This window comes from Macrotis lagotis, chromosome X (genome assembly GCF_037893015.1).
Source record: "Macrotis lagotis isolate mMagLag1 chromosome X, bilby.v1.9.chrom.fasta, whole genome shotgun sequence".
NCBI classification, from domain to species: Eukaryota; Metazoa; Chordata; class Mammalia; order Peramelemorphia; family Peramelidae; genus Macrotis; species Macrotis lagotis.
The window spans coordinates 645,526,715-645,550,313 of NC_133666.1; the positions used below are offsets into that span (position 1 = coordinate 645,526,715).

The 23,599-nt window shown below is 43.3% G+C and overlaps 1 protein-coding gene across 1 annotated transcript in view; it reads left to right on the forward strand.

Moving 5' to 3' along the window:
• Window positions 1-20,318: 20,318 nt before the first annotated feature.
• APC2 (APC regulator of WNT signaling pathway 2) overlaps window positions 20,319-23,599 on the forward strand; it is a 47,534-nt gene continuing 44,253 nt past the window's right edge. Inside the window, exon 1 of the mRNA XM_074204576.1 lies at window positions 20,319-20,427. Within this exon, the coding sequence (XP_074060677.1) occupies window positions 20,374-20,427 (54 nt within the window). The 5' untranslated portion in view covers window positions 20,319-20,373. The remainder of the gene's footprint in view (window positions 20,428-23,599) is intronic.

Here is a 23,599-nt window from a genome sequence, read left to right on the forward strand (position 1 = left end):
ATTATAAGTTCTTGGTAACACTTTTTTTCTGATTTAATTTTTAAATTTTTATTTGCTTATTTGCACATTAATAAAATAATCTTTTTTGTAAGAGTAAGCAATCCTCCATCCCCCTACAAAAAGAGAAAAACCTCAGGAAAAGTGAGAGTAAAAAAAAATTGTGCTTCAGTCTATGTTCAGATCCTATCACTTCTATTTCTGGGATGGATTGCATTTTTTATCATAAGTCCATCAGAAGTTGCTTCCATATTTTTCCCACAGTTGCTATTACTAATTGTAGTTCCCTCCATCTTTTTCTCCCCACTCCCATTTATTCTACTCTCTCTTTTCACTTTGTCCCTCCTTAAAAGTGTATTATGGGGGCAGCTAGTTAGCGCAATGGAGAGAGTACCAGCCTTGGAGTCAGGAGGACCCAAGTTCAAATGTGACCTCAGACACTTATTAATTACCTGTGTGACCTTGGTTAAGTCACTTAACCCCAATGTCTTGCTGCCAAAAAAAATAAATGTGTTATGGGGCAGCCAAGTGGAATAGAGGACAGAGCACTGGCCCTGGGGCCAGGAGGACCCAAGCCCAAGTCCCGCCCCAGACATCTAACAACCACCTAGGCCCTGTGGTCTTAGGCATGCCACTCAAACTTACCACTTACAAAAAAAACAAAAGTATCTTCCCTCTCTAACATCTACATCTCCCCCTTCCCTTCCCCGTTCTCTTTCTCCCATCCCCTTCTCTTTTTTTTTCCTCTAGGGTAAAATAGATTTCTATACCCTATTAACTGTGCATTTGTTTCCTCTCTGAGCCATTTTCAATGAGAATAAAAGCTCACTCATTCCCCTTCACCTTCCCCCTTCCTGAAATATCTTAGCCCATTCTACCTCTTTCCCTTTCTCCCAGTACATTCCTTTTTCACCCATTGACTCCGTCTTTAATATCATCTTCCCATGCAGGAATACACACAGTTCAACATCATTAAGTTCCTCATAATTAGTCCATCTTGTTCACCCTCTCTATAGTTCACTTGAGTCCTGTACTTGGAGGTCATACTTTCTGTTCAGCTCTGGTCATTTCAACAGGAAAGTTCCAAAGTCCCTTTTTCATTGAAAGTCCATCTTTTCCACTGAAAGAGGATGTTTAGTCTCACTGGGGAGTTTATTCTTGGTTGTAATCCAAGTTCTTTTGCCTTCTGGTATATCATATTCAAAGCCCTACAAGCCCTTAATGTGGATGCTGCTAAGTCCTGTGTAATCCTGATTGTTCCTCCATGATATTTGAATTGTTTCTGTCTGCTAATATTTTTTCTTTGACTTGGGAATTCTGGAATTTCACTGAGAGTTATTTTGGGGGGATCTCTTTCAGGAGGAGATTAGTGGATTACCTCAATTTCTTTTTTTTTTTTTTGGTAAGGCAATGGGGTTAAGTGGCTTGCCCAAGGCCACACAGCTAGGTAATTATTAAGTGTCTGAGATGGGATTTGAACCCAGGTAGCTGGTGCTTTATCCACTGCGCCACCTAGCCGCCCCCCAATAAGTTTTAAATTATCTTTCCTGGATCTATTTTCCATGGCAGTTGTATTTCTAATAAGATATTTCATATTTTCTTCTAGTTTTTCATCCTTTTAGTTTTGTTTTATTTTCTTGATTCTTCACAATGTCATCAGCTTCCCTTAGCTCCATTCTACATTTGAAGGAGTTGTTTTCTTCAGAGAGCTTTATTAACTCCTTTTCCATCTGGCCAATTCTGTTTTTTTTAAGGCATTCTTTTCATTAACTTTTTGGACTGCTTTTTCCATTTGACCTAACCTGGTTTTTAAAATATTATTTCCTTTGATATTTTTTGTATCTCCTTGATTAAGCTGCTGGCTTGGTTTTCATGTTTTTCCTGCTTCACTCTCATTCCTCTTCCCAATTTTTCCTCTACCTCCCTTACTTAATTTTCAAAATCTTTTTTGAGCTCTTCTATAGACTGAGCTCAACTCCTATTTTTCTTGGAGGCTTTGGATACAGAAGCTTGGACTTTGTCATCTTCTGAGTGTGTGTTTTTATCCTCCATGGACCAAAGTATGGTCAGGTTCCTTTTTTTCTGTTTACTCATTTCCCTAGTCTATGGCCTGGTTTTGAGGTGCTTCCCAAGCTTTTGAGTGTTATTGTGACACCTCTGCAAGGACCTCCATTCCTTCACAGTCTAATGAGAGGTTCTGACTGCTCTCCTACCCGTGCTCTGGTCTGTGGATGACCACAAGCACTCCCTTCAGCCCTGAAACTGTGAGGAGGGTCCCTGCTCTATGGCAATGGGGGCCCCAGTCTGTGACCAGTGTCTGAATGAAGATAAAGAACAAAAGTCCTGTCCCAGGGACAAAGGAGAGAGCTCGACAGTGTCCCCCCCACCCCCTTACCTTCTGTGGACTGAGTGCTCTGGAAGCACCTGTGGGGCGGCTCCCTGCTAGGTGGCTGCAGTGCTACTTTCATTTCCCAGGCAGGGGCTGCCTTGACAACCATGGCTACGCTGAGGGCCACACTGGCCTGGGCTCCCCACTCTCTCTGGCACAGGTTTCCCACTGATCTTCCAAATTGTGTTTGGTGATCCCTGAGTTGGGAAGTCTGTATACCGCTTCTGCTGCCACACGCTCAGGTGCCCCCAGGGACCCAGGTGCCCTGTGGGTTGTTCCTGGAAGGCTGGAGCTTGTTTGTTCCCACTGGCATGATCCTGACTGCACTGCCACCCCCTCCAACCCTGGTGGAACAGAGCCTTCCCATGGATCTTCCAAGTCATCTTGGGCTGGAGAATTGCCTCACTGGGTCTTTCTTTAGTAAGTCATAATTTTAAGGTCTGAGGAGTTTCTTGGAAGCAAGGCTCTGGGAAATCCTGCCTTCACACCACCGTCTTGGCTCCATTCTCCAGCTCATGATTTCTCACTGAAAAATAGTATTCCATCACATTCATATAACGTAATTCTAGTGGGATTTTTAAAGAATGAGGAAGACTGTTTATAAATAGCAAGAAAGGAAACCATAGGTAGATTAAAGACCAAAAAGGAAACCATAGATAGGTAGACTGAAGATCAGAAAGAAGAAACAATTGTGGAGGCAAGTCGTTGGAGAAAATAGGTAGAAGTGAATCCTGGGTGCATTTGGAGGTATTAGCTGGCAAGGAGAATATGGGATACCAGAGGAAAGGAGGGAATGATTGATGTCGAGAGACTGGGGTAGCAAAGAGGGAGGGTTTAGTGAGAGTCCTTGATGGTATGAATGTTGAGAGAAAGGTGGTGATAAGGGGAAGGCCTGAGAAGGATTGGGATAGCTGATGGTGGATAGTGGGATCAAGCCAGTTCTATTCACCTCCACTCAGTAGCCTGTGTGGACATGGATGGTAGAAATAATCCAGACTTGGAGTTTGAGAAGGAACAAGGGATTCCTGAGGAGAGGGCAAGTATAGGGTTGAGCTGGTTTTCTATAGGGTCACAATTGGGAAAAGAAGTCAATAGCCAGAGTAGGACTAGATAGCAGAAATGGCCTGGTAGAGTATAAGGGTGGAGAGATTGTCCAGGGGAAGATAAGGAAGACAGTTATGAAGAATAAGGCCTAGGGAGAGATGAAGTGATAGGAGATTGTGATTCCATAAAGGAAATTTCAGAGCTCATGGTCATGGATGTAGAGCATTTGTGGGGATAATGGCAAGAACAAGGATGAATGAGGCTGTCTCTGACTAACCAAAGACCTGTAGAAACAAGGTGTCACGCAGGCACCTAGCAGAGCTCCCAAGGGTAACCTGAACAAGATCAAAATGTAATCAAGAACTTTTTAATGAAATAAAAATGCAGAATGACACAGATAATGTTAATTTGTAGTGACTCACAGGGCTCATTTCTATTTGAGTGTGATACTACTGCACCAAGTTGTAAGAGGGAAGGGTGTTGAAAGGAACAACTGGTATATAAGTTCCTTCTTGTGAAGATGGGAGTTGAGCTAGAGCCACTGTAAGGTAGACACTGAACTCTGGGAAAGGAGAAACAGTGTTCCGGGGCAGCAGATAACAGCTCCCAGATCAGGATTGGTTAATAAATATGGTTAAAATGAACCTCAGAGAGAAGTAGCTGGAGAAAGAATCTGGGGAACAAGTATTCAGAATGCTACACAGCCAGCAGCCATGATGGCCTACTTACTGGATCCTGCCCTGGGCATCCCTTCTCTGATCTCTGTCTCTTTCTGCTCTCCACCCCTTCCTTTCCTTCCCTTCACCTGGTAGGATTCCTAACTTGTTCCTCAAGCACAGCTTAGGTGTCACATCTTTCATGGGGATGCTCTTTCTGATCTTCCCAAAGCTCTCTGCCCCGACTTCCAAAATTTATTTTGTGCACACCCCATAGGTATTCTCTTTAGATTTACTTCTGTGCATGTTGGTTTCCTCCAGTAGTAGGTAAACGAGAGCTCTTAGTATAGCCAAAACCTGCCCAGAGTAGACTCCCAAATGCATATTTGATTGCAAGGGCAATTCTGAGACCAGATTTTGCCTAGAATGAAAAGAAGTCTGCCCCAACCAGACTTGGCAAGGTCAGTCTCTTGAATCCCAGACCAGAATTGAGCTGACCATTAGCGTCCGTGTCTGTACCAGTGGATCGTTCCCCCCCACCAACCCGCCACCCACAGACACGCACACTGAGTCCTCAGTCCTTGAAAAAGATACCCAATGTTTTCTTATGCTCTCCTGTGCCCCATTGAACTTGCCTTCACAGAGAAGAAACAAGTATTTAAAAAGCTAGATTGAAAGAGATACGGGAGAACAAAGCACTCTTCTCAGAACCGGCCTGGGAAAAGTTGGTTTGACAAATGCCATCTGCAGTTTTAAGAACACCGTATACAAAGTGAGGAGCAGAGACTTGGTTTGGGGTTTTCTAGTACTTACCCTTATAGTTGCTTGTGTGGCTTAGTCTACTCTTCTCTGTATTTCTGACTAGCAGAGGAGCTCAGTGGGTGCTTATAGGGAGACAGATCTGCAGAGACGGGGCTTCCAACCCTGTCTTGTAGGATAGGAGTCTCCTTTAACATTCTCATTTCAACAAGGGGCTCAGAGGAACAGAGGTCCTGGCTGTTTCTGCCTAACCTGGAGCTTCAGCCTAGCCTAGAGAGAATACTCAAGGACCCTTCAAAAGGTAGCCATCCTTCTGTTCTGCCCAGTCTTCCCAGAAATTCTTAGAAGCTTTGGAACTACAACCTCTTCTCCTGTCCCGGTGACTCTTCATGGGGTGTCTTTTATCCCTCTCATGGTCCTTATTTCTGTTCACCTCCTTGCTGTGTCTGCTTCACTTTGGTTGGGGTAGGAATGAGGGTTACAGGCAATTTTTGGTTGACTGGCCCATAGTGAGCACTGAAAACATATGCATATTGATTAATTACAGTAAGTTATTAATGCTTATAATCATTTATATTCATGTTTTAATGTTTGCAAATTATATATCTATATCTATATCTATCTATCTATCTATAAAATCTCATTTGATCACAGCTATCTGGCATAGGTGATTTAGGCATTATTATCTCCATTTTACAGATAAGTAAACTGAAGTTCAGAGAGGTGAGTTGACTCTTCTTCTAATAATAAATCAGATTTGAACTTGGATCTTCCTGGGCTCCAAATATAGTTATCTGAACCAATTGTCATTTGGATGAATGATGATTTTCATACTTGTCTTTGAGCTAAAATTCCCCCAAGCACATGCATTTTAAATCTCAGTAATTGATTTATTTACACTCTGGTCTTCAAGGAAGGGCCTGGTGGTATATGAGTTTGGGAGCTACCAGTCTGCTCCTATACACTGCTGCCAAAGCTCCCAGATATGTGAAATGTAAAACAAATGGGTCCCTCGGTGGAGTATTGTTCACAGTTCTGTTAGGGAATACCAGTGTAGGAGAAGCAGTTTAGCCAGTTCCTGGAGAGGCAAAATTGTAGAGGTTGAAGGATGGCAAAGCTAGAGAGGGCTTTTGTGATCTGAGGTTGAACCTAATCTATATGTAGCTAATTGGGCCTAGTTTGAGTCTGTTTACTTATTCTGGAAATAATCTCATAGTAGAGATGCTTGCTTACAAAATAGAGAAGAGTACTATGCCTTGGCTGAGGAGCAGGTTGAGGATGGGGGTGTGGATCTCTGCTCAGAGGTAGGTTTGACACTGCCTTGGCCCTATGCTGGCTCGATGGGAGTAGGATCCATTAGAATCTTGCTCTGGTTCTGCTCTGAGACACCACCAGTCAACCACTTTTGGAGAACCATGGGTGGGGGCTCCATTGGAGGGAGGGAGCCACAGGGGCAGCTAGGTGGCACAGTGGATAGAGCACCAACCCTGGAGTCAGGAGGACCTGAGTTCAAATTTGACCTCAGACACTTAATAATTACCTAGTTGTGTGGCCTTGGACAAGCCACTTAACCCCATTGCCTTGCATCTTTCACCACACAAATTTCCATGCCAAGTGGAAAGCCAACTCCAATTTCTGATTCTAAATCTTAATTCTACTTGTTCCTTAGAAAAGAAGAGGCATCTAACATCCTCACCTTTAGGTGAGGCCCTGGTTTCAGGAGGGAGGCCTGTTACCTTTCTTCTCTTCACTCATAGAATCACATCTAGTTCCAATTCCTTATTATTGATAGGCTAGGCTGAGGCCCAGGGAGGTTGAGTAACTTTCCTGAAATCACAAAACTAGTCAATGGCAGAACAGGGATTTGAACTAAGATCTTCTGACTCCAGTGTGTTTGTTTTGTCTTTTTCCATCAAACCATGTTGACTCTAAACTCCCATTCAGGATCCCTCCTTTATGGATTATCTTTTTTAAATTTATCTAGAAAATTATTTGATCTCACTCTGGGTTCATATTCCCTCATGAATTCTTCCTCCTGGATTCCTGTCACTGTTCAGACAAAAGTCCTCTCTGTCATGTTTTTTGGTTTATTTTTGTTTTTACAAGGGGTTAAATGATTTGCCCAAGGTCACACAGCTAAGTAAGTATTAAGCGTATGAGGCCAAATTTGAACACAAATTTGACTCTGGGGCTGGTGCTCTATCCACCCCAGCTGCCCCCCTTCTTATGTTCAAAATACTTTCCATGGTTCCCTAATGACTACAGGTGAATTTCCAGCCTGCCTTCATTCTGGCTTTCCAGCCTTAAATCTGCTCAGCTGAGTTTCCAGACTGGACTCCTCCCCTTGCCCCAGTGTGGGCCATGCCCTTGTGCCTCCCTCCTTCCTTGCTATGTAAGATGCTCTTCAAAGGTTACTTCCTATAGAAGCCTTCCTTGATATCTTCCTGCACATAGCCCCAGAGTGTGTGTGTGTGTGTGTGTGTGTGTGTGTGTGTGTGTGTGTGTGTGTGCACGTGTGTGTGTTTCCTAGAGACACTGTCCTGGACACTGTCCTGCCCCTTCAGGGTACAGATCATGTACAATCAACCTGTCCTTTTGGTTTATGAAAGGGTCTGCCTGATCCCCCAGTGTTGGGACCTTAGAGTCATCTCTACCTTTTCCCTCTCCTTCCTCTGACACACTTCTGGTTCTTTCTTTCCACTCACGTGTCCAATCCCTAGTTCAGATTTTCCTCACCTCTGGCCTGAACTATTTAGAACAGCCTGCTAGGGTATATTTGTCCTCAGTATCTCCTCTCCAATATCTTTCATGATTATCAGTATAATCTGAAGAAATTGTCTTGGAGATGTTTTGCATAACTTCATATATACAATCTATATCTCAAAGGGTAGGTGGGAGAGACAGAATTTGATACTCAAAAATATTTAAAATGAATGTTAATTAAAATATAATGGAAATATTTAGCAAAATAAATAAAAATATATTAAAATGCAAAAAAAAATTAGTCCTGGACATGTCATTCCCCTCCTCAAAAATCATCAAGGGCTTTCCTTGGCCTCTAGGATAATGATCTCTTTTTTGTTTTGTTTTTTGTTTTGCAAGGCAATGGGGTTAAGTGGTTTGCCCAAGGCCACACAGGTAATTATTAAGTGTCTGAGGCCGAATTTGAACTCAGGTCCTCCTGACTCCAGGACCGGTGCTCTATCCACTGCACCACCTAGCCGCCCCAGCCTCTAGGATAGAATAGAATTGGGATTCCTAGCATCACAGCTGTAGGGCTGGAAGGAAGCTGAGAGTCATCATCTCTGGTGCTACTTTGCCTTATGAACCTTTCCCTGGTGCCCTCCAAAAACTCCCAGTTCTTTGACCTCTCCCTTGTCCCCTTCATTCCCTTCTGGTGTAAAAAAGAAAGGTCAATACCAATTAATAAACACTTAGTAAGCATCCCATACTGCTTCATTTGATCCTTATTAACAAGGGGGAAATGTGATTATGATTCCCATTTTACAATCAGGAAAGTTGAGGCAAGGAAGCTGAGTGACTTCCCTATAGTTGCATATCTGGGAGATGTCTGAAGTTGGATTTGAAATTAGTTCTTCTTGACTCCTGGCCTAGGGAGCATCATCAAGCTGATGGAGAAATTAGTGCTCTGCTGTGAGACGGGGAAAGTTCTATCGACTTCTGCCCTGGTCAGGATATACATGACAGCTGAGGCCTTTCTGGACTGCCATGTCTTAGACAGATGGGTGGGTACAGATGCCTGAGAAGCCCTAGCTCAGAATGAGAGGCTGATGGGGAGGTGCCTAGACAGGAAGGGGAATACTGAGGAGGTACATGGATCTTCAAGCTTTGGCAGGTCTTAAAAACTTTTACTGTAAAATTTTGTTTTGATTCATCATCCCCACTCCCATCCTGGCCTTCCAGGCCAAGGTTCAAGGTTCTATGAAGGTTCCTTTCCAGCTAACATCTTGTGTCCTAAGGCCCTGGCCAGGTCTAATGGCCTAGATTTAAGGACCAATATGGAAATATGTTTCACATGACTTGTTATGTATAATCAATATCAAATTGCTTGCCTTCTCAAAAGGTGGGAAGGGAATGAATTTGGAATGCAAAATTAAAAAAAATTAATATTTTTGAACCTATAATTGGAAAATATTGAATAAAATAAAAACATATTTTAAAAATAGTTTGCATTGTAGGCTCCCCTCGACCTCAACGCTGACATTTTATATTCTTTGACCTAAGGTCCTTTCCCACCTTAGTGATCTATTCTTTCATTCCACTCTTCAGGATAGGGTGTTTCTAGGAAATGAGTAATGCCCAATGATTCTGAGAGTCAGTGAATCCGGGGCCTGTCCCACACCTGCTGCATGATCTTGGAAAAGTCATTTCCTCTTTTCAGGCTTCAGTTTCTCCCATACTTATAATGGGGAGATAAAGATGGGTGAAAGGAGCTTTGAAAGTATTAAAAAGTCCAACTGAGGCGTGAGATAGGGAGTAGGGGTCACTCTGACCAGCAGATGGCACTGTACATCCATGCCTGCCAGTCCCTGGCTGGATCCCAGGGATTGTCAATTGTCCTTCGGGATCATGACTGTCAGCTAGAAGGGACCTCAGAAATCATTTGGTTCAGTCCTGTTGTTGCCCAGAGTCCTAAGAAGCTTTTCCAGAGCACAACCAAGCCTTGAATTCAGATTTCTCTTCTTCCTTGGATCCTGGGCTCTTTTCTCTGTATAACACCTTTGTCCTCAGCCTTTCCAGCGCCAAGAGTATATTCCCAGAGAGGGGAATTGTCCCACCTAGCTCAAACCCACCCATTCAGGAAAAATTCTCGGCCTAAGGATATGTATAGGGTTGGGTCCGCACTGGGACTACATGGAATACCCCACCCCTGCTTTGGACTCTCAGCCTCTTTCTACCCACCGCCCTCCATCTCTCCTCTAGCCTCATTCTCCTCTAGATTGACAGCAGCCTGAGTCGATAGAATAGCCCTTACAGGATGCCATCGGAGGAAAGAGCTACTGTGAAAACCAATGACTTAAAGGCCTTGATATATAAGGGACCGAGGTGGCAGCCACATTAGAGCTAAGAGGTATGCCATCCAGACATCAGTCTGGAGACTGATGGAGGAATCCATCATGCAGGGACCTCTAAGGCTGCCTGGAGATAAGTAAGGCTCCCTCTCCCATACCCAAGTCTGGTGTCTGGTCCATTAAGATGCAGGTGAACCCTGGGAGGGAGAGAAGTCTCTAGAGATGAAGGCTTCAGGTTTAGAACTACTCACACTGCAGCCTACAGTCTCCCCATCATGACCCTCTAGGGGTACCTCCCCCTTTCCATCTTTCTTTCTATGTAGTTTCCCCATACCCCATCATTAGTTTTATCTTCTTTGCATGCATTCTCTTTTTCTTTTGGCAAGGCAATAGGGTTAAGTGGCTTGCCCAAAGTCACACAGCTAGGGAATTATTAAGTGTCTGAGACTAAATTTGAACTCAGATCCTCCTGACTCCAGGGCTGGTGCTCTATTCACTATGCCACCCAGCAGTCCTATTTGCATGCATTCTTATTCCTAGTGCTTAGGACAATGCCCAGCAGATTTGTTGTTCATTTGTGTCCAACTTTTTCTGACTCTGTGGACCAGAGCACACCAGTTTATGGGGTTTTCTTGGCAGAGATACTGGAGCAGTTTGTCATTTCCTTCTCCAGTAGTAAGTGTTTGAAGCCAGATTTAAACTCAGGGAGATGAGTCTTCCTGACTCTAGCCCTGATACGCTGTCCACCGGGCTACCTAGCTGCACCTAATTCTGAGGGTTGTTATAGGATTAAATGAGATAATATTGGGAAGTTCTTTGCGCATCTTAAAGCACTGCAGACATGCTAGCTCTTTTTATTCTATTTTTTTATATCTTCCCTTGGCTAGGGCAATATGTTCTTCACCTGCCTGGTTCACCCCTCATCGCCTGCAGTAGGATATTAGGCTACAGGTACATTCAAAACCACGTGTTTCATTTGTACTGAAGGGGCCCCCCTGGGCCCTTGTACGGAGGACATCAACACCCAGGAAATTTCAGGGAGCCGCCCAGGACCATTGGCTCTGGTTCACGGGAGAGGTGAATGTCAGAGTGTGTTTGTATCCAGTGAGAAGCATGAGCCAGCACAGTACAAATGCACTAATCTATTCACAGTCCCAAAGGAAGACATTTGGCTAGACTCCCATCATCATCATCTCCCTGGTCAAGGTTAAGACTTGACTAACCATTTCTGGGGAATCAAACCCAATGCTATGTTAGATCAACCTGGGCAAGGCAGGATAAAGCAGGATACGCAAATAATTGGAGGTCATTAGGAGAAAAAAAAGATAGTTTAGTTTCAAAGATATTATTTGCATTCAAAAATAGACTTTATAAATACAAGATGGGGGAGGCAAGTAAGAGCAGTTAATCTGAAAAAGATTTGGGGTCTTAGTGGGCTGCAAGCCCACCAAAAGTCTATAATAGTATGACTATGGTATAGGTAAATAGGTAAGGCAAACTTGGGCAGTCTGAAGAGGAGCAGGACTTTCAAGAGTGATAGTCCCATTGTGTTCTGTCTGCCCTGGTTAAGCCACACCTGGGGTATTACATTCAGCTTTGGGCGCCACAGTTTAGCAAGTACACTGATAAGCTGGAGAGTGTCCAGAGAAGGATGTGCAGGACGCCAAAGGGCCTCAAGCCCAGGATAATCACACAGTTCACATTTCTTTAGTATTTTTAGATTTGCAAAGTGCTTCACAAATATTCTCTCATTTGATCCTCATAACAAGCCTGGGGAAAGGAAGCTGTTATTATCCCCATTTTACAGATGAAGAAACTGAGGTAAGCAGAGATTAAACAACTTTTTCAAGGTCACACAGTCTAGTAAGTATCTTAGGCAGCATTTGAACTCAAGTCTTCCTGATGCCAAGTCCACTTCTCTATCCTCTACAAAATTTAGCTGCCTCCATTTCTACTTCTTATTTATTTATTTTTAAAGCATGGAAGGAATGATCATTTCCATTCTCTTCCCTCTAGGCACTTTCTCTACTGCATCAGGGGCTGCCTCACATTCTTATTCCATCAAAATCTTATGAGGGAACTGGAGAAGACTCAGTTGGGTAACATACCTGCCTTCAAATATATGAAGGAAAGGCTGTCTCAGCAAGGCATATTAGAATTGGCCTATTTGACTCCTAAGGTCAAAATCATGAATAATGGGTGGTAATGGTGGAGGATTTGGGTCTGATATTGGCAGAAACTTTCTGGTTTATATATATATAAAATATATATATAAAATTTATTTTATTTTATTTATTTAAATATGTATTTCCCCAAACATCAAAGAAGAGCATTTCCATATATACTCTAGAACATTAGGATAGAATTCAGCACAAAAATGGAAAGGTCTGCTATGTCTAGCTTGCTTTTCTTTTAAAATATTCACCAAATTTAGCTTGTAACTTTCTGTACTGTCCTGGTTATCTCTGACCTTGGCCTTTGGTCTGTTCTCTTCTCATTGGAGTTGGGTGGGATGGAGGGAACTCTTCCCAGCCCCACCTTTCCCTCCTAAAGCAAATTTTCCTTACCCATAGAGCTGGCCAAGAGAACAAATGAGGGGCTGGTTGGGGAGGAGGGTGAATTCCCTCTCCCCAGAGGTCTTCAGTCAGTGCCTAGATGACCTTTCATCTGGCCTGCTATAGCAGTGATGTCCTTCCTGATCCAAGTGGCAGGAGATGACTTCAGAGGTGATTTTGGAATCTGAACTTCTGTGATTCCAGTGCAGATTTTACTGGTCTGCCTCTGCCAGCCTCATGGAAAGTGGAAGGGTCCTAACCAGCATCTAGGGCCAATTTATGTTTTTCTTTGTTTGATGAGATGCTAGGGTGGGCCATGGAATTCATTAGTAAAAGTGGTCAGTCTCTAGGTGACCTGACATTCCACACTTGTCTTGGATGATCCTAAGATGTCATCAATAACATTTATTTTTAGTGCCTGCTGTATATACTGTGATAAATATTGGAGATAATAAAGAAAAAACAAAAAATGAATCCCTGCCCTTATTATCTTAAGAGGATGGGCACAGGGGAGGGAGCTACCTGGGAAGACATCTTTCAGATGTGGAGATTAGAAGATGAAAAGGGAGAGAATTCCAGTCATAGGGGACAATCAATGAGTTCATATATGAGGATCAGCAAGAAAGGCAATGGATCATAGAGTATATGGATGAGAGTAAAGACTGGAAAGATAGGAAGGAACCAGGTTGAGTAGAACTTGAAAAACTAAGAATGTGATTTTATATTTACCACTGGAGTTTAATAGAGGAGTAACATGATCAGATCTTTTTGGTAGATCACTTGACAACTGAGTAGAAATAGAGTGGCGAGAGCTTGAGGTTGACAGCCCCACCAGCAGGTTTTTTAATGATCCAGGTGTAAGGTGAGGAGGACCTGACCCAAAGTGGTGGCAGTGTCAGAGGAGAGAAGAGGATGCATTGGATGTCATAAAAGTAGAATCAACAGGATTTGTCAACCAATGGGATGGGGGGAGGTGAATGAAAATGAAAAGCTGAGGTTGGCCCTGAGGTTGCAAGCCTATGAGACTGAAGGATGGCAGTGCCCTTTACAATAATAGGGATGTTCAGAGAGTCTGATAACCATGACTGTACTACTCCAGATCTTCCTGTCAAATAACCTGGGTGTTGGGTGGCTAGGTGGTGCAGTGGATAGAGCACTGGCCTTGGAGTCAGGAGTACCTGGGTTCACATAACCTGGGTGTATATGGATCTATATGGAATCCATGATAGAATCAAGGACTAACATAATTTTTATTTGTTAATATATCTTTGTTTATTTCATTACATATTTCCCAATTACATTTAAAAATTTTTTTGCATTCATTTTTTGGGAGGCTATCAGAATTAAATGATTTACCCAGGGTCATACAAACTAGTAAGTAACTGAGGTCACAGTTATCAGCCTGTGCTGTATTCACTGTGCCACCTTGCTACCCTGTTAACATTCATTTTTAAAAATTTTGAAAGACTCACATCATCTTAGAGGAAGAATTGACTCCAAAATCTAATCATTTCCTGAACAGGAATCCCTTTTACAATATAATAAGGGAAGCTATCCATTTATATTCTTCTTGAAGCCTTCTAGTGATGGAGAACTCAGCACTTTCCAGGACTGCCCATTGAACTTTTGAATAACCCCAAATTCCCCTGACAAAAAGCAATCTAACCTAGGTTATACAGTATAACCATGTTAAACATAAATACATATTAATCACGTTGTGAAAGAAGAATCAAATTGAAGTGGGAAAAACATTAGAGAAAAAAATAATACAGAAGATAATTCTTAAAAATTGAGAATAGTAGACTTTGATCTGCATTTAAACTTCACAATTCCCTCTCTGGATATGGATGGTATTTTCCATTACAAGTCTTTTAGGTTTTTTTGGTTTTTTTTGCAAGGCAATGGGGTTAAGTGGCCTGCCCAAGGCCACACAGATAGGTGATTATTGTCTGAGGCCGGATTTGAACTCAGGTACTCCTGACTCCAGGGCCAGTGCTCTATCCACTGAGCCACCTAGCCGCCCCCATTACAAGTCTTTTAGAATTGTCTTTGATTATTGTGCTACTGGAAATGAAAAAGTCCATCATAGTTGATCATCAAATGGTTTCCTTATGAAGTTAGAGAGTAGCCAAGATCATGGGATGACTAGGTGGCACAGTGGATAGAACACTGGCCCTGGAATCAGGAGTACCTGAGTTCAAATGCGGCCTCAGACACTTAATAATTACCTGTGTAACCTTGGGCAGGGCACTTAACCCCATTGCCTTGCAAAAAAACTAAAAAAAAAAAGAGTAGCTAAGATCAGATGCTAATTGGAAGAGTCTGAGAAGGAATATTGCAGTTCTTGGCCTTTGGGAGCTCAAACCCAAGGAGAGACAGGGGTTATAAGGACATAGAGGGAAGGAACAGGCAAGATGACAGACAGAGAAGGTCTGGTTCAGGTCTCCTTTTTTGAGACTATGATGTTTTGGGACCAGAGCTGATTCTGGAGACAAGCAGGAAGGACAGAGAAGCTGCAGGTGCACATAAGAAGGGCAGCCTACAAAAATCCGGGGACCATAAGAACTTCTGTTTAGGTCTGGGGTTTTCCTAAGTCCCTGAGACCAGAATTAGAAGGGAAGTCAAATCCCAGATCAATGATTGATCCTTTTAAAGGCTGTGAACCCAACCTTTGCAGGGAAATGTATTTTATATCCTTGTTTCACTAATACCAAGAAGAGCAGACATGTGGGAAACTTACTGCCAGGGTTTAGAGCAGCTGAGTAATTCATTCCTAAAAGTCTTGGATTCCTACTGGGGTCTTAAGGTCATAAGTAAGGTTTTGTACCTCCAGTGTTAATTTCTTTTCTCTTCTTTCAATTCTTTACTCTAGAGCTCTCATTTCATTTCAGGTTAAGCGACTTGTTTGTTGACTGCTGCGCTACCTAGCTGTCCCACTCATTTCATTTAGATGATCATTTTCCCCCAAAAAATTATTCCTTTTTTCTCCACCATAGTTCAATTCTTTATTTTCCCTTTTGTTTAGGCTTCTGTTAGATTTTTTTTTAAACTGAGATACTGAAGCTTCCTCTTATAATTGTATTACTGTCTACATCTTGTAATTCAATTAATATTCCCTTTATAAGTTAGATGCTAAAACATTAAGAACACAAGATTAGGAGGTTCATTATCTATGGATCCTTTCATCATCATGTAGTTTGTTTTTTCTCTATGTTGTGAAATTTTGTTTTTACTTTTATTGATCAGAAGATTATTCCTGTTCTTTTAGAGTAATCAAATGAATAGTAAATTTTGCTTCAGACCTATATTTTTATTATGTGTATGTCTGTTCTTTTTAAAGTATTTTTCTTGTAAGTAGTAAATTATGTGGATCTTTTTTAAAAACAATTTTGTCATTGTTTCATTTTATTGTATTATTTAAACCATTTACAATTAAGTTATGAATATTAATTTTTTAAAAAAATACTGCTTCATTTCTTTTAGGGATTCCAGTAAAGTTTGGGGTAAATAGGTGATTTTCTTGAAGTTTTGCTAATAGATAATATGGAATGAATCTTTTCTTCTTGGTTTATGCCTTTAACTTTCCTAGCTCTATCTCCTGTAACAAAGATAAAAGAAAGAAAGAAAGAAGGGGGGAAGTCAATTCAGCAAAACTAACCAACATATCAATACAGTGATAAATGAATGATAAATGATAAATGAATAAATAACTTTATTAAGTGTTTACTATGGATTGGTTAAATGCTGAGAATACATGTATAAAAGTGAGATAGCTGTGCCCTTGAGGAGCTTTGGACAGGAAGGAGTTTACTTCCTGGATGACCTTGAGCAAATCACCTAACTATCTTAAAGATGCTCCCCATCTATAATTGCCTGAGAGAAGATGAGCCCACCTTTCCTGTCTAACTGAAGAGAAACTGGAGGATACAGAGAGAGGAAGAAAATGGAGAGTCCTTTCTTGAGGGAGCTACTGTTAACTTTAGATTTTGAAGATAATTCTGGAGAAGAGACTTTGATTGGTAACTTGAGTAATTGATGTGGGACTGAGTTCTCAAAAATGGAGTCATCTGCCAATGCAGTGAGAGTTTAAGGTGGTTTTAGTTGTAATCATTCTCAGCTAAAATATCATAAGTAATATTATTATTGAATTGATTGTTAATAAATTGTTTTTTCATTTATTTTAGATTAGATTATAAGCTATCTGAAGACAGAGTCTTTTGCCTCCTTTTTGTATCCTCATCACTTAGCACAGTGCCAGTGGATAGAGAAATGGCCTTGGAGTCAGGAGGATGGGAATTCGAATCTGGCTTCAGACATTTGATATTACTGGCTGTGTGATCTTGGGTAAGTCACTTAACTCTTATTGCCTTGCATCCAGGACCATCTCCAGTTGTCCACACATTGTTGGCTCTGTAGGAAAAAGTGAGACTGGTGACTTAGCACAGCATCCCCCTCACTCAAATCCAATTCACCTCCCTCATGTCTTCTTTGAGAAATGAAGGACAAACATCATAGGTCCTTAAAAGATGTTTTATTGAATCTATTGAATTAAATTTTATATTTATTTAATCCTAACAGATGAGAGGATTTAATACAGTTATATGAGTAACTATTATCAAGAAAGAGGATTCCTTCAATTTATTAAATAGCATTATCGTCTACACAGGCTGTACTCCAGCCTGTAATATTCTCTCTCTTACTCTTGACTAATAGAATCCCCAGCTTTCTTCATAGCATAATTTAGGTCTCAGCTTCCAAAGGAGACCTTTCTTCCCCCTAATTAATGCCAGTCTCTCCCTTTTGAAATTCTTTTGACTATACCCTGTATCATTTCTGTATTTGTATCCCTAGAACCTAGCAAATGCTTAATAAATGGTTATTGAATAGAACTGATTATCTTGGAGGTGAGGTAGTCATTAATTTTGGAACTGAGGTTCCACACCTGCCACCTTCCTTCTCTAAACATAATCATGCCTTGTAGAGGGTAAGAGACTTTCCTCCAATCTCATAACAATGTAGTCACTTGCAAACTCCTTTCTGTATCAAGAAGGAAATATCTATGCATATATACACACAGAGAGTTAGGTAATATATACAGTTGTAATCTGTTTTATATATAAGTATTTATGCATATGTGTATATATATTCATATATATATTCATTTGGCAGTTTGAGAGTTGGAAAACTTCAGGTTTGGGTGCATTTTGTGGTGACAGATCTCTGTAACAGAGGACAACAAAGGGAAGTTGTTATTGCTAAGTAAATGATTCCCAGATCCATATGTCCAGCCCTAGTCTTTCTCCTGAACACTAGTCCTATATCACTGGTTGACTATTAGGTATTTCAAACTGGATATCCTATAAAGATCACAAATTCAGCATGTTCAAAATAGAACTTATCTCTCCCCTTCCCCAGTACCCTCCACGTCCAAATCCATCTGTCTTCTGAACTTCCCTATTTCCATTCAGGGTATTATTATCCTTCCTGTGGCTCAGTTTGCAATCTTTGAGCCATGATCCATTTTCATTGTCCCCCAGCTCCTTTCCCATTCCAATCATTTGTTGTCTTTTTGGTTCTATTCCTGCAATTTTCATGTTCATCCTTTTACTCCACTCCCAAAGCCACCCTAGTTAAGTCCTCATCACTTTTGCCTCCTAATTGCTTTCCCTATCTCAAAAGTATCTCTTCTCTCCCATCAGTCTTCACAGAGTTGTCAAAATTATTGTCCTAAGTACAGGTCTGATGATGTCAGTCTCCTGCTCAATAAACTCCAGTGGCTCCCTATTTCCTCTAGTATCAAAAACAAAAGCCCTCTGGTATTTGAAGCCTTTCACAAGTTAACTCCATCCAAGCTTCCTCAGCTTACTATATATTGTTCTCTTTCATAAATTCTGTGGTCTAGCAAAATTAGTCTTCCTCATATTCCTCACAGCCAATCCTCCAGCTCCACACATTTGGACTGTTCTTATGCCTGGAATGTACTCCTTTCTCATTTCTGCCTCCTTTATTTTGCTGTTCAGTCATTTAAAGTTGACTTTTCCTGATCCCATTTGGGGTTTTCTAGGCAAAGATATTGGAGTGGTTTTGCCATTTCCTTCTCCAACTCATTTGACAGATGAGGAAACTGAGGCAAGGATGGAAGTGACTTGTCTAGGGTCACGCATCTGGTACCTGAGCCCAGATTTGAATTCATGATGAGTCTGCCTGACTCGAAGCCCAGCACTCTATGCACTAGTGGTCAAAGTCTCGTAACTTCATCCTATCTACCATACCTCCTGGCTACCCTAGTTTCCTCCCTGGTTTCCTCCAACATCAGCTCAAGGATCATCTTTCACATGCGTCTCTCCGTATGTGGGTGCTTCCTCACCCTCCTACCCACTATCTCATATGTATTTGTAAACTTTAAAACCCTATATAATACAAACTATTATCATTCTTATTTCATATATGCATGCTGTCCCCTGATAATTCAAATAGACACCCCTTGGGGGCAGGGACTGTTTCATTTTTGCCTTTGTATCACTAATACCCCACATAGTATCTCCCATAATAAGTACTTGGAGACTGAGTGAGTGGGAGGCTGATATGGCCTGGAGATGAGAAGAGAGGCGAGATGGAGGAGATGTCATGATACTGTATTCCGGTATTTCTGAGGGACCTTGCGGGTGTTTTACTTGACCCAAGAAAGTAGGAAAAGTTCAATTCTGACTCAGTATTAAGAACTTTCTTACAAGAATGCCATCCCCAGCGGGACAAATGGCCTTGGGATGTAGCGGCTACCTATTCCCTGGTCAAGTGCGGGCTGGGTAACCACTGCAGGGGGGCATGGTGGGGGGGGTAGGGGTAGCAAGTAATGGGAATTTCTCCTCCAGGACACGGTGGACAAGATGACCCCTTTCTACCTCTGAGATTCTGGGCTTATCTCTACTGGAGAAGACATTGGGCCAGGAGATTTTGGAAGCTTACCTGTCTCCCTTATTCCCTTGTCTTCCCATCCAGAGCCTGAGCCTCCATCCAGAGCAGGTGTTAGATGGGGAGAGGCTTCTCTGAGTCTCTTCCTATTTGATGCCTATGGCCTGATCTTATTCCTTTCTTCCTAGTGTGTCTGTTTCCCCACACTCAGAAGAAAGGGAGAACACAAATGGACAGAACAGATAGTGACTAGGCCCAAGAGGCGCAAGGTACTTTTGGATCCTTGTAGCCATGATATTAAGGGTCTTACCCTTGTTTTCTTAACTTATGATCTCTTAGTCCATGAGCCTGAATTGGGTTTGCTCAGTTCTACTATAGGGAAGACAGGAGAATTATTCATGGGAGAAAAAGGACAGATTGATACTGGGGGTGGGGGAGCTGATGAATGGATGGACAGAAGGCTTCTGAGTGGACCAGGGAGATGAATGGAAGAAGGGTCTAGGAGAGGGGCAATCAGAAGACACGGCAAAAGCAGCAGGATGGAAAAACAGTCAGATGGAAAGGGAGGGAGAGGAAGATGAACAAAGCAAAGAGAGAATAGGAGAGACAGACAACACAGAGGAGCAGGGCAGGACAGTGAGGGGAAGACAGACACACAGACAGAAGCAAGGTTGGGAAGATGTAGCACAGGGCGGTTGAATAGTGGAGGAAGACAGGTTGAGAACAGCCAGAGACAGACAACCCAACAGATGAGGGGTAGGATGAGTGAGAGCAGGAGAGCAGCAGCCCAGTCCTCAGGCTCAGGCTCAGGCTGATGCCTGGGGGGGGCAGGTAGAGAGGGCTTCTTCTGGGCTTGGCCCTGCCCTGCCCACTCCGGGGCTTGGTTGCTCTCTCTCTCTCCTGCCCTCTGGCGCCCCTGCGTAGGCACGGCTGCACTGGAAGAGGCTGCAGTGGCGGCGGGGGAGGCGGAGCGCCTGGGCGGCCGGGCAGGCGGGTGGGCACGGCAGGCACCGGAGGATGCGGTCTCCATGGGGCTGCTGTGGTTTCTCTCCTTCCTCCATTCCACCTTTTTCGGGGACGAGGTAGGAACTGCCAAGGCTCGGGGTGTGAGCTTGAGGCTGGGGGAGTGGGGCTGGATTTTTCCCCTGCCCTGCGGGACTGGGGAAGGGGAGACGTAAGGAGAAGGGCAAGGCCTGAGCCAAGCTGCAGGGGAGAGAGAATTGGTCGCCAAGGGAATGGGGGCAGAAGGATTAGAGGATGGTGGGGGAGGAAGATGGAGATGGAGGACCAGGGAAATGTGATGGGGGAGGGAGACAGGGAGAGGAGGGGTGGGGAGTGGTTGGTGCTATGGGAGAACAGGGCTGGAGTACAGGGGCACCTCTGATGGGGGTAACCGATGTCCTTCAGGCCTGACAAGGAGTACAGATTGGGGGAGTCTTCCTGGAGGGGGGCGCTGCAGAGAGTCCCACAGAGAGAGGGCGGGGTCCTGTGCCCAGACATCTGGTGGGGAAGGAAGGACTTAGTTTGGGGGTTGGGTTGACATAGAATGTGAGGGGGACTTGACCAGGCTTCAAGGCCAGAATGTTGAGGGGCTTCGGGTGAGTGGTTTGGGAAAGACGAGGAAAGGTTTCAGAGAATTGGGCTTGGGGAGAATTTTAAGGGGAAAATGCAAGGAGAATAGAAAGAGGGTTTTAGGGGGGAAAGGGGGGGCATTTTTCAGGCCTGGATTGAGGATTGGAGTGCAGTGTATGTATGCTTTCGCAAAGAATTATCTGGCCTTTTCTGATGCTTTTAGCTCCTACCACCTTGAGAGCTTTGGGGGTGGGGAGGAAAACAAGGCTGCGACAAAGGGGAGGCTTCACTAGGCCTTGGTGTTAGGGTGGATCTGAAATGGACATCTGGGCCCCTAGGCCAGAGGCTGGCACCAAAGCCTGGCACCAGAGCCTGGCACCAGTCGTGGGAGAGTCTGTCCCCCAGGAGGCCTGGTTCTTCATTGCCTCTCTAATCCACCCCTCCCTGCTCCTTCATCCCTGGCCCTGGCACTTCCCCAGCCAATTGGCAAGGGAGCCCTTGTCCCCATGGTGACCGTTGCCAGGGAGCTGCTTCCTCTGTCTTTGGATTCTAAGTCGAAGGCCCTTGCCTTGTGGGAAGGAGATGTGCTAGGGACTGAAGGGGGAATGCGGAGAATGGAAACCCCCCCCCCCAAGTGTCTCCCTCTCCAGAGCTCAGGCCAGACTAAAGAGCACCACTGTCTCCAAAACACCCCTCCTATATTCTTGAATCTTGCTTGGCAATCCAATTCTTTCCCCTGCCCCCTCACACCCCTTACACTACTTCCTGAGTCTTTGCTACCCTCCATACCTCCAGTCAGAGAGGCCAGGGTATCCCCTCAGGGTCACACAGCCCAGTCAGAGACAGGAGGAGTTTCTGGGAATAGCCTATTACTTCTTTTCATGAATGGGTCCCTAGTGTGGGTGGCCTCCTGGGGCAGGTGGATGGCTGCAGGCTGGCCTTGCAGGGGAAGGGACAAGTCAGGGTTTCTATGCCTTCTGCTCTCCGTCAAGACCCTCCTGAAGAGGAAGGGTGAATTTGAGAGGAGAGAAATGGGTGATGGTTCCTCTTAGACTAGGACAGAAAAAATAATATTTATATTTCTCTCCATAGCAGCAAAATGAGAGAGGGGCTGTGAGGTGGGGAAGTGCTAGGAGACCATCTAGTCCAAGCTCTTTATTCTGTAGATGGGGAAACAGGGATCCAGAGAAGCGAATATCCTTCTCCTAAATCACACAGCGAGGGAACAGAGCAAGGATTAGCATCTGGGGATCCTGACTCTCAATCGAACTAATTCCTAATTCTCCTTCCTTTGGACACCCCCCCCCACACCGCCAGTATTCATTTTTTTGCCTTTCTTGGCTTTCCTTTGGTCTTTCAAGATTGTGATTTTAATACATTATTTCATTGGATTATCACCAATTCCTCCGGGAGGCACATTGTGTAATTGTTATCATGCCCATTTCACAGAGGGGAAAGCTGAGCCTCTGTGACTCGTTCAAGTCCACATGGATACTAAGTGGCAGAGTAAGGAAATGAATCCAGGTTGTTTAGCTCCCAGGCCTGGGCTCTTCCCCCAAGGATTGCCTTGTGGCCCTTATGTTACCATGTGGTTTATCTTTCCTAAAAAAATTCACTATGGCAAGGACTTCAGTTTTCTTCTCTGAAGATAACAACAAACTTCCCAGCTCTGAAATTCTGTGTTGTAAAGACCCTCCCAATTCTGATCTCCTGTGTTCTAATGACCCTCCTAGCTCTGACATCCTGGGTTCTAAGGACCCTCCCAGCTCTGACAACCTGTGTTCTAAGGGCTTTCCCAATACTAATGTTCTACAATCTCTCTCCAGGCAAGTTCATTATTTTTTCCCTCAAACTCTGGGCAGAAAAACTATGGCCTCTAGTCTTAGAACCAATCTTTCTCCCATTCTGGGGTGCAGTAGCCACACATGGAAAGCTTTATTGTTTGGGAGCATCTCTCAGAGAACACTCAGCCTAGGACCTCAGGTCAAGTTGGGCTTAGAGAGAAGAAATGGACCAGATTTGTTGGTCCTCTGAATCCCAGAAATTTCTTCTCAATCTTCTGAAAGCAGGTGAAAAATCAAGGTCCAGCAGAATGTATGCTCCTTGAAGGCAGCCCCAGAACAATACTTTGCACATAATAGACATCCAACAAATGGTTTTAGAATTAATTTGAAGATCATGGGTTCATAGATTTTTTAACTGGAGGGAAACTTAGAGGTGATTGAGTTCAACTTCTCAATTTTATAAGCAGAGAAACTGAGGCCCAGAGAGATTAAGTGATGGTAGTAAATGATGGAGCTAGGATCTGAACCCAGATTTTTTAACTACAAATCCAACACCTTTTTAACTCATTCAGTCTGTTTGGGAGACACATCATTTTCCCCTTGCCACCAACTGTGTTTAGCCCTGGGCTCAGTCATTGTAAGCGTGTCTACTTGGTCACTGCTTCCGCCAGGAGAATATAAACTACTCAAGTAGGGTTGGAGTGTGTGTGTGTGTGTGTGTGTGTGTAAGTGTTGTATATATAAATATATAAAATATGTATGTTCATAATACATTGTACTTCCGGCACCTCATACAGTGCTTAGCACATAGGAGGAAGAAGGAGGGGGAAGGGAAAAGGAAAAGAAGAAGCATATATATATATATGTATATATATATATATATACACATATATATATG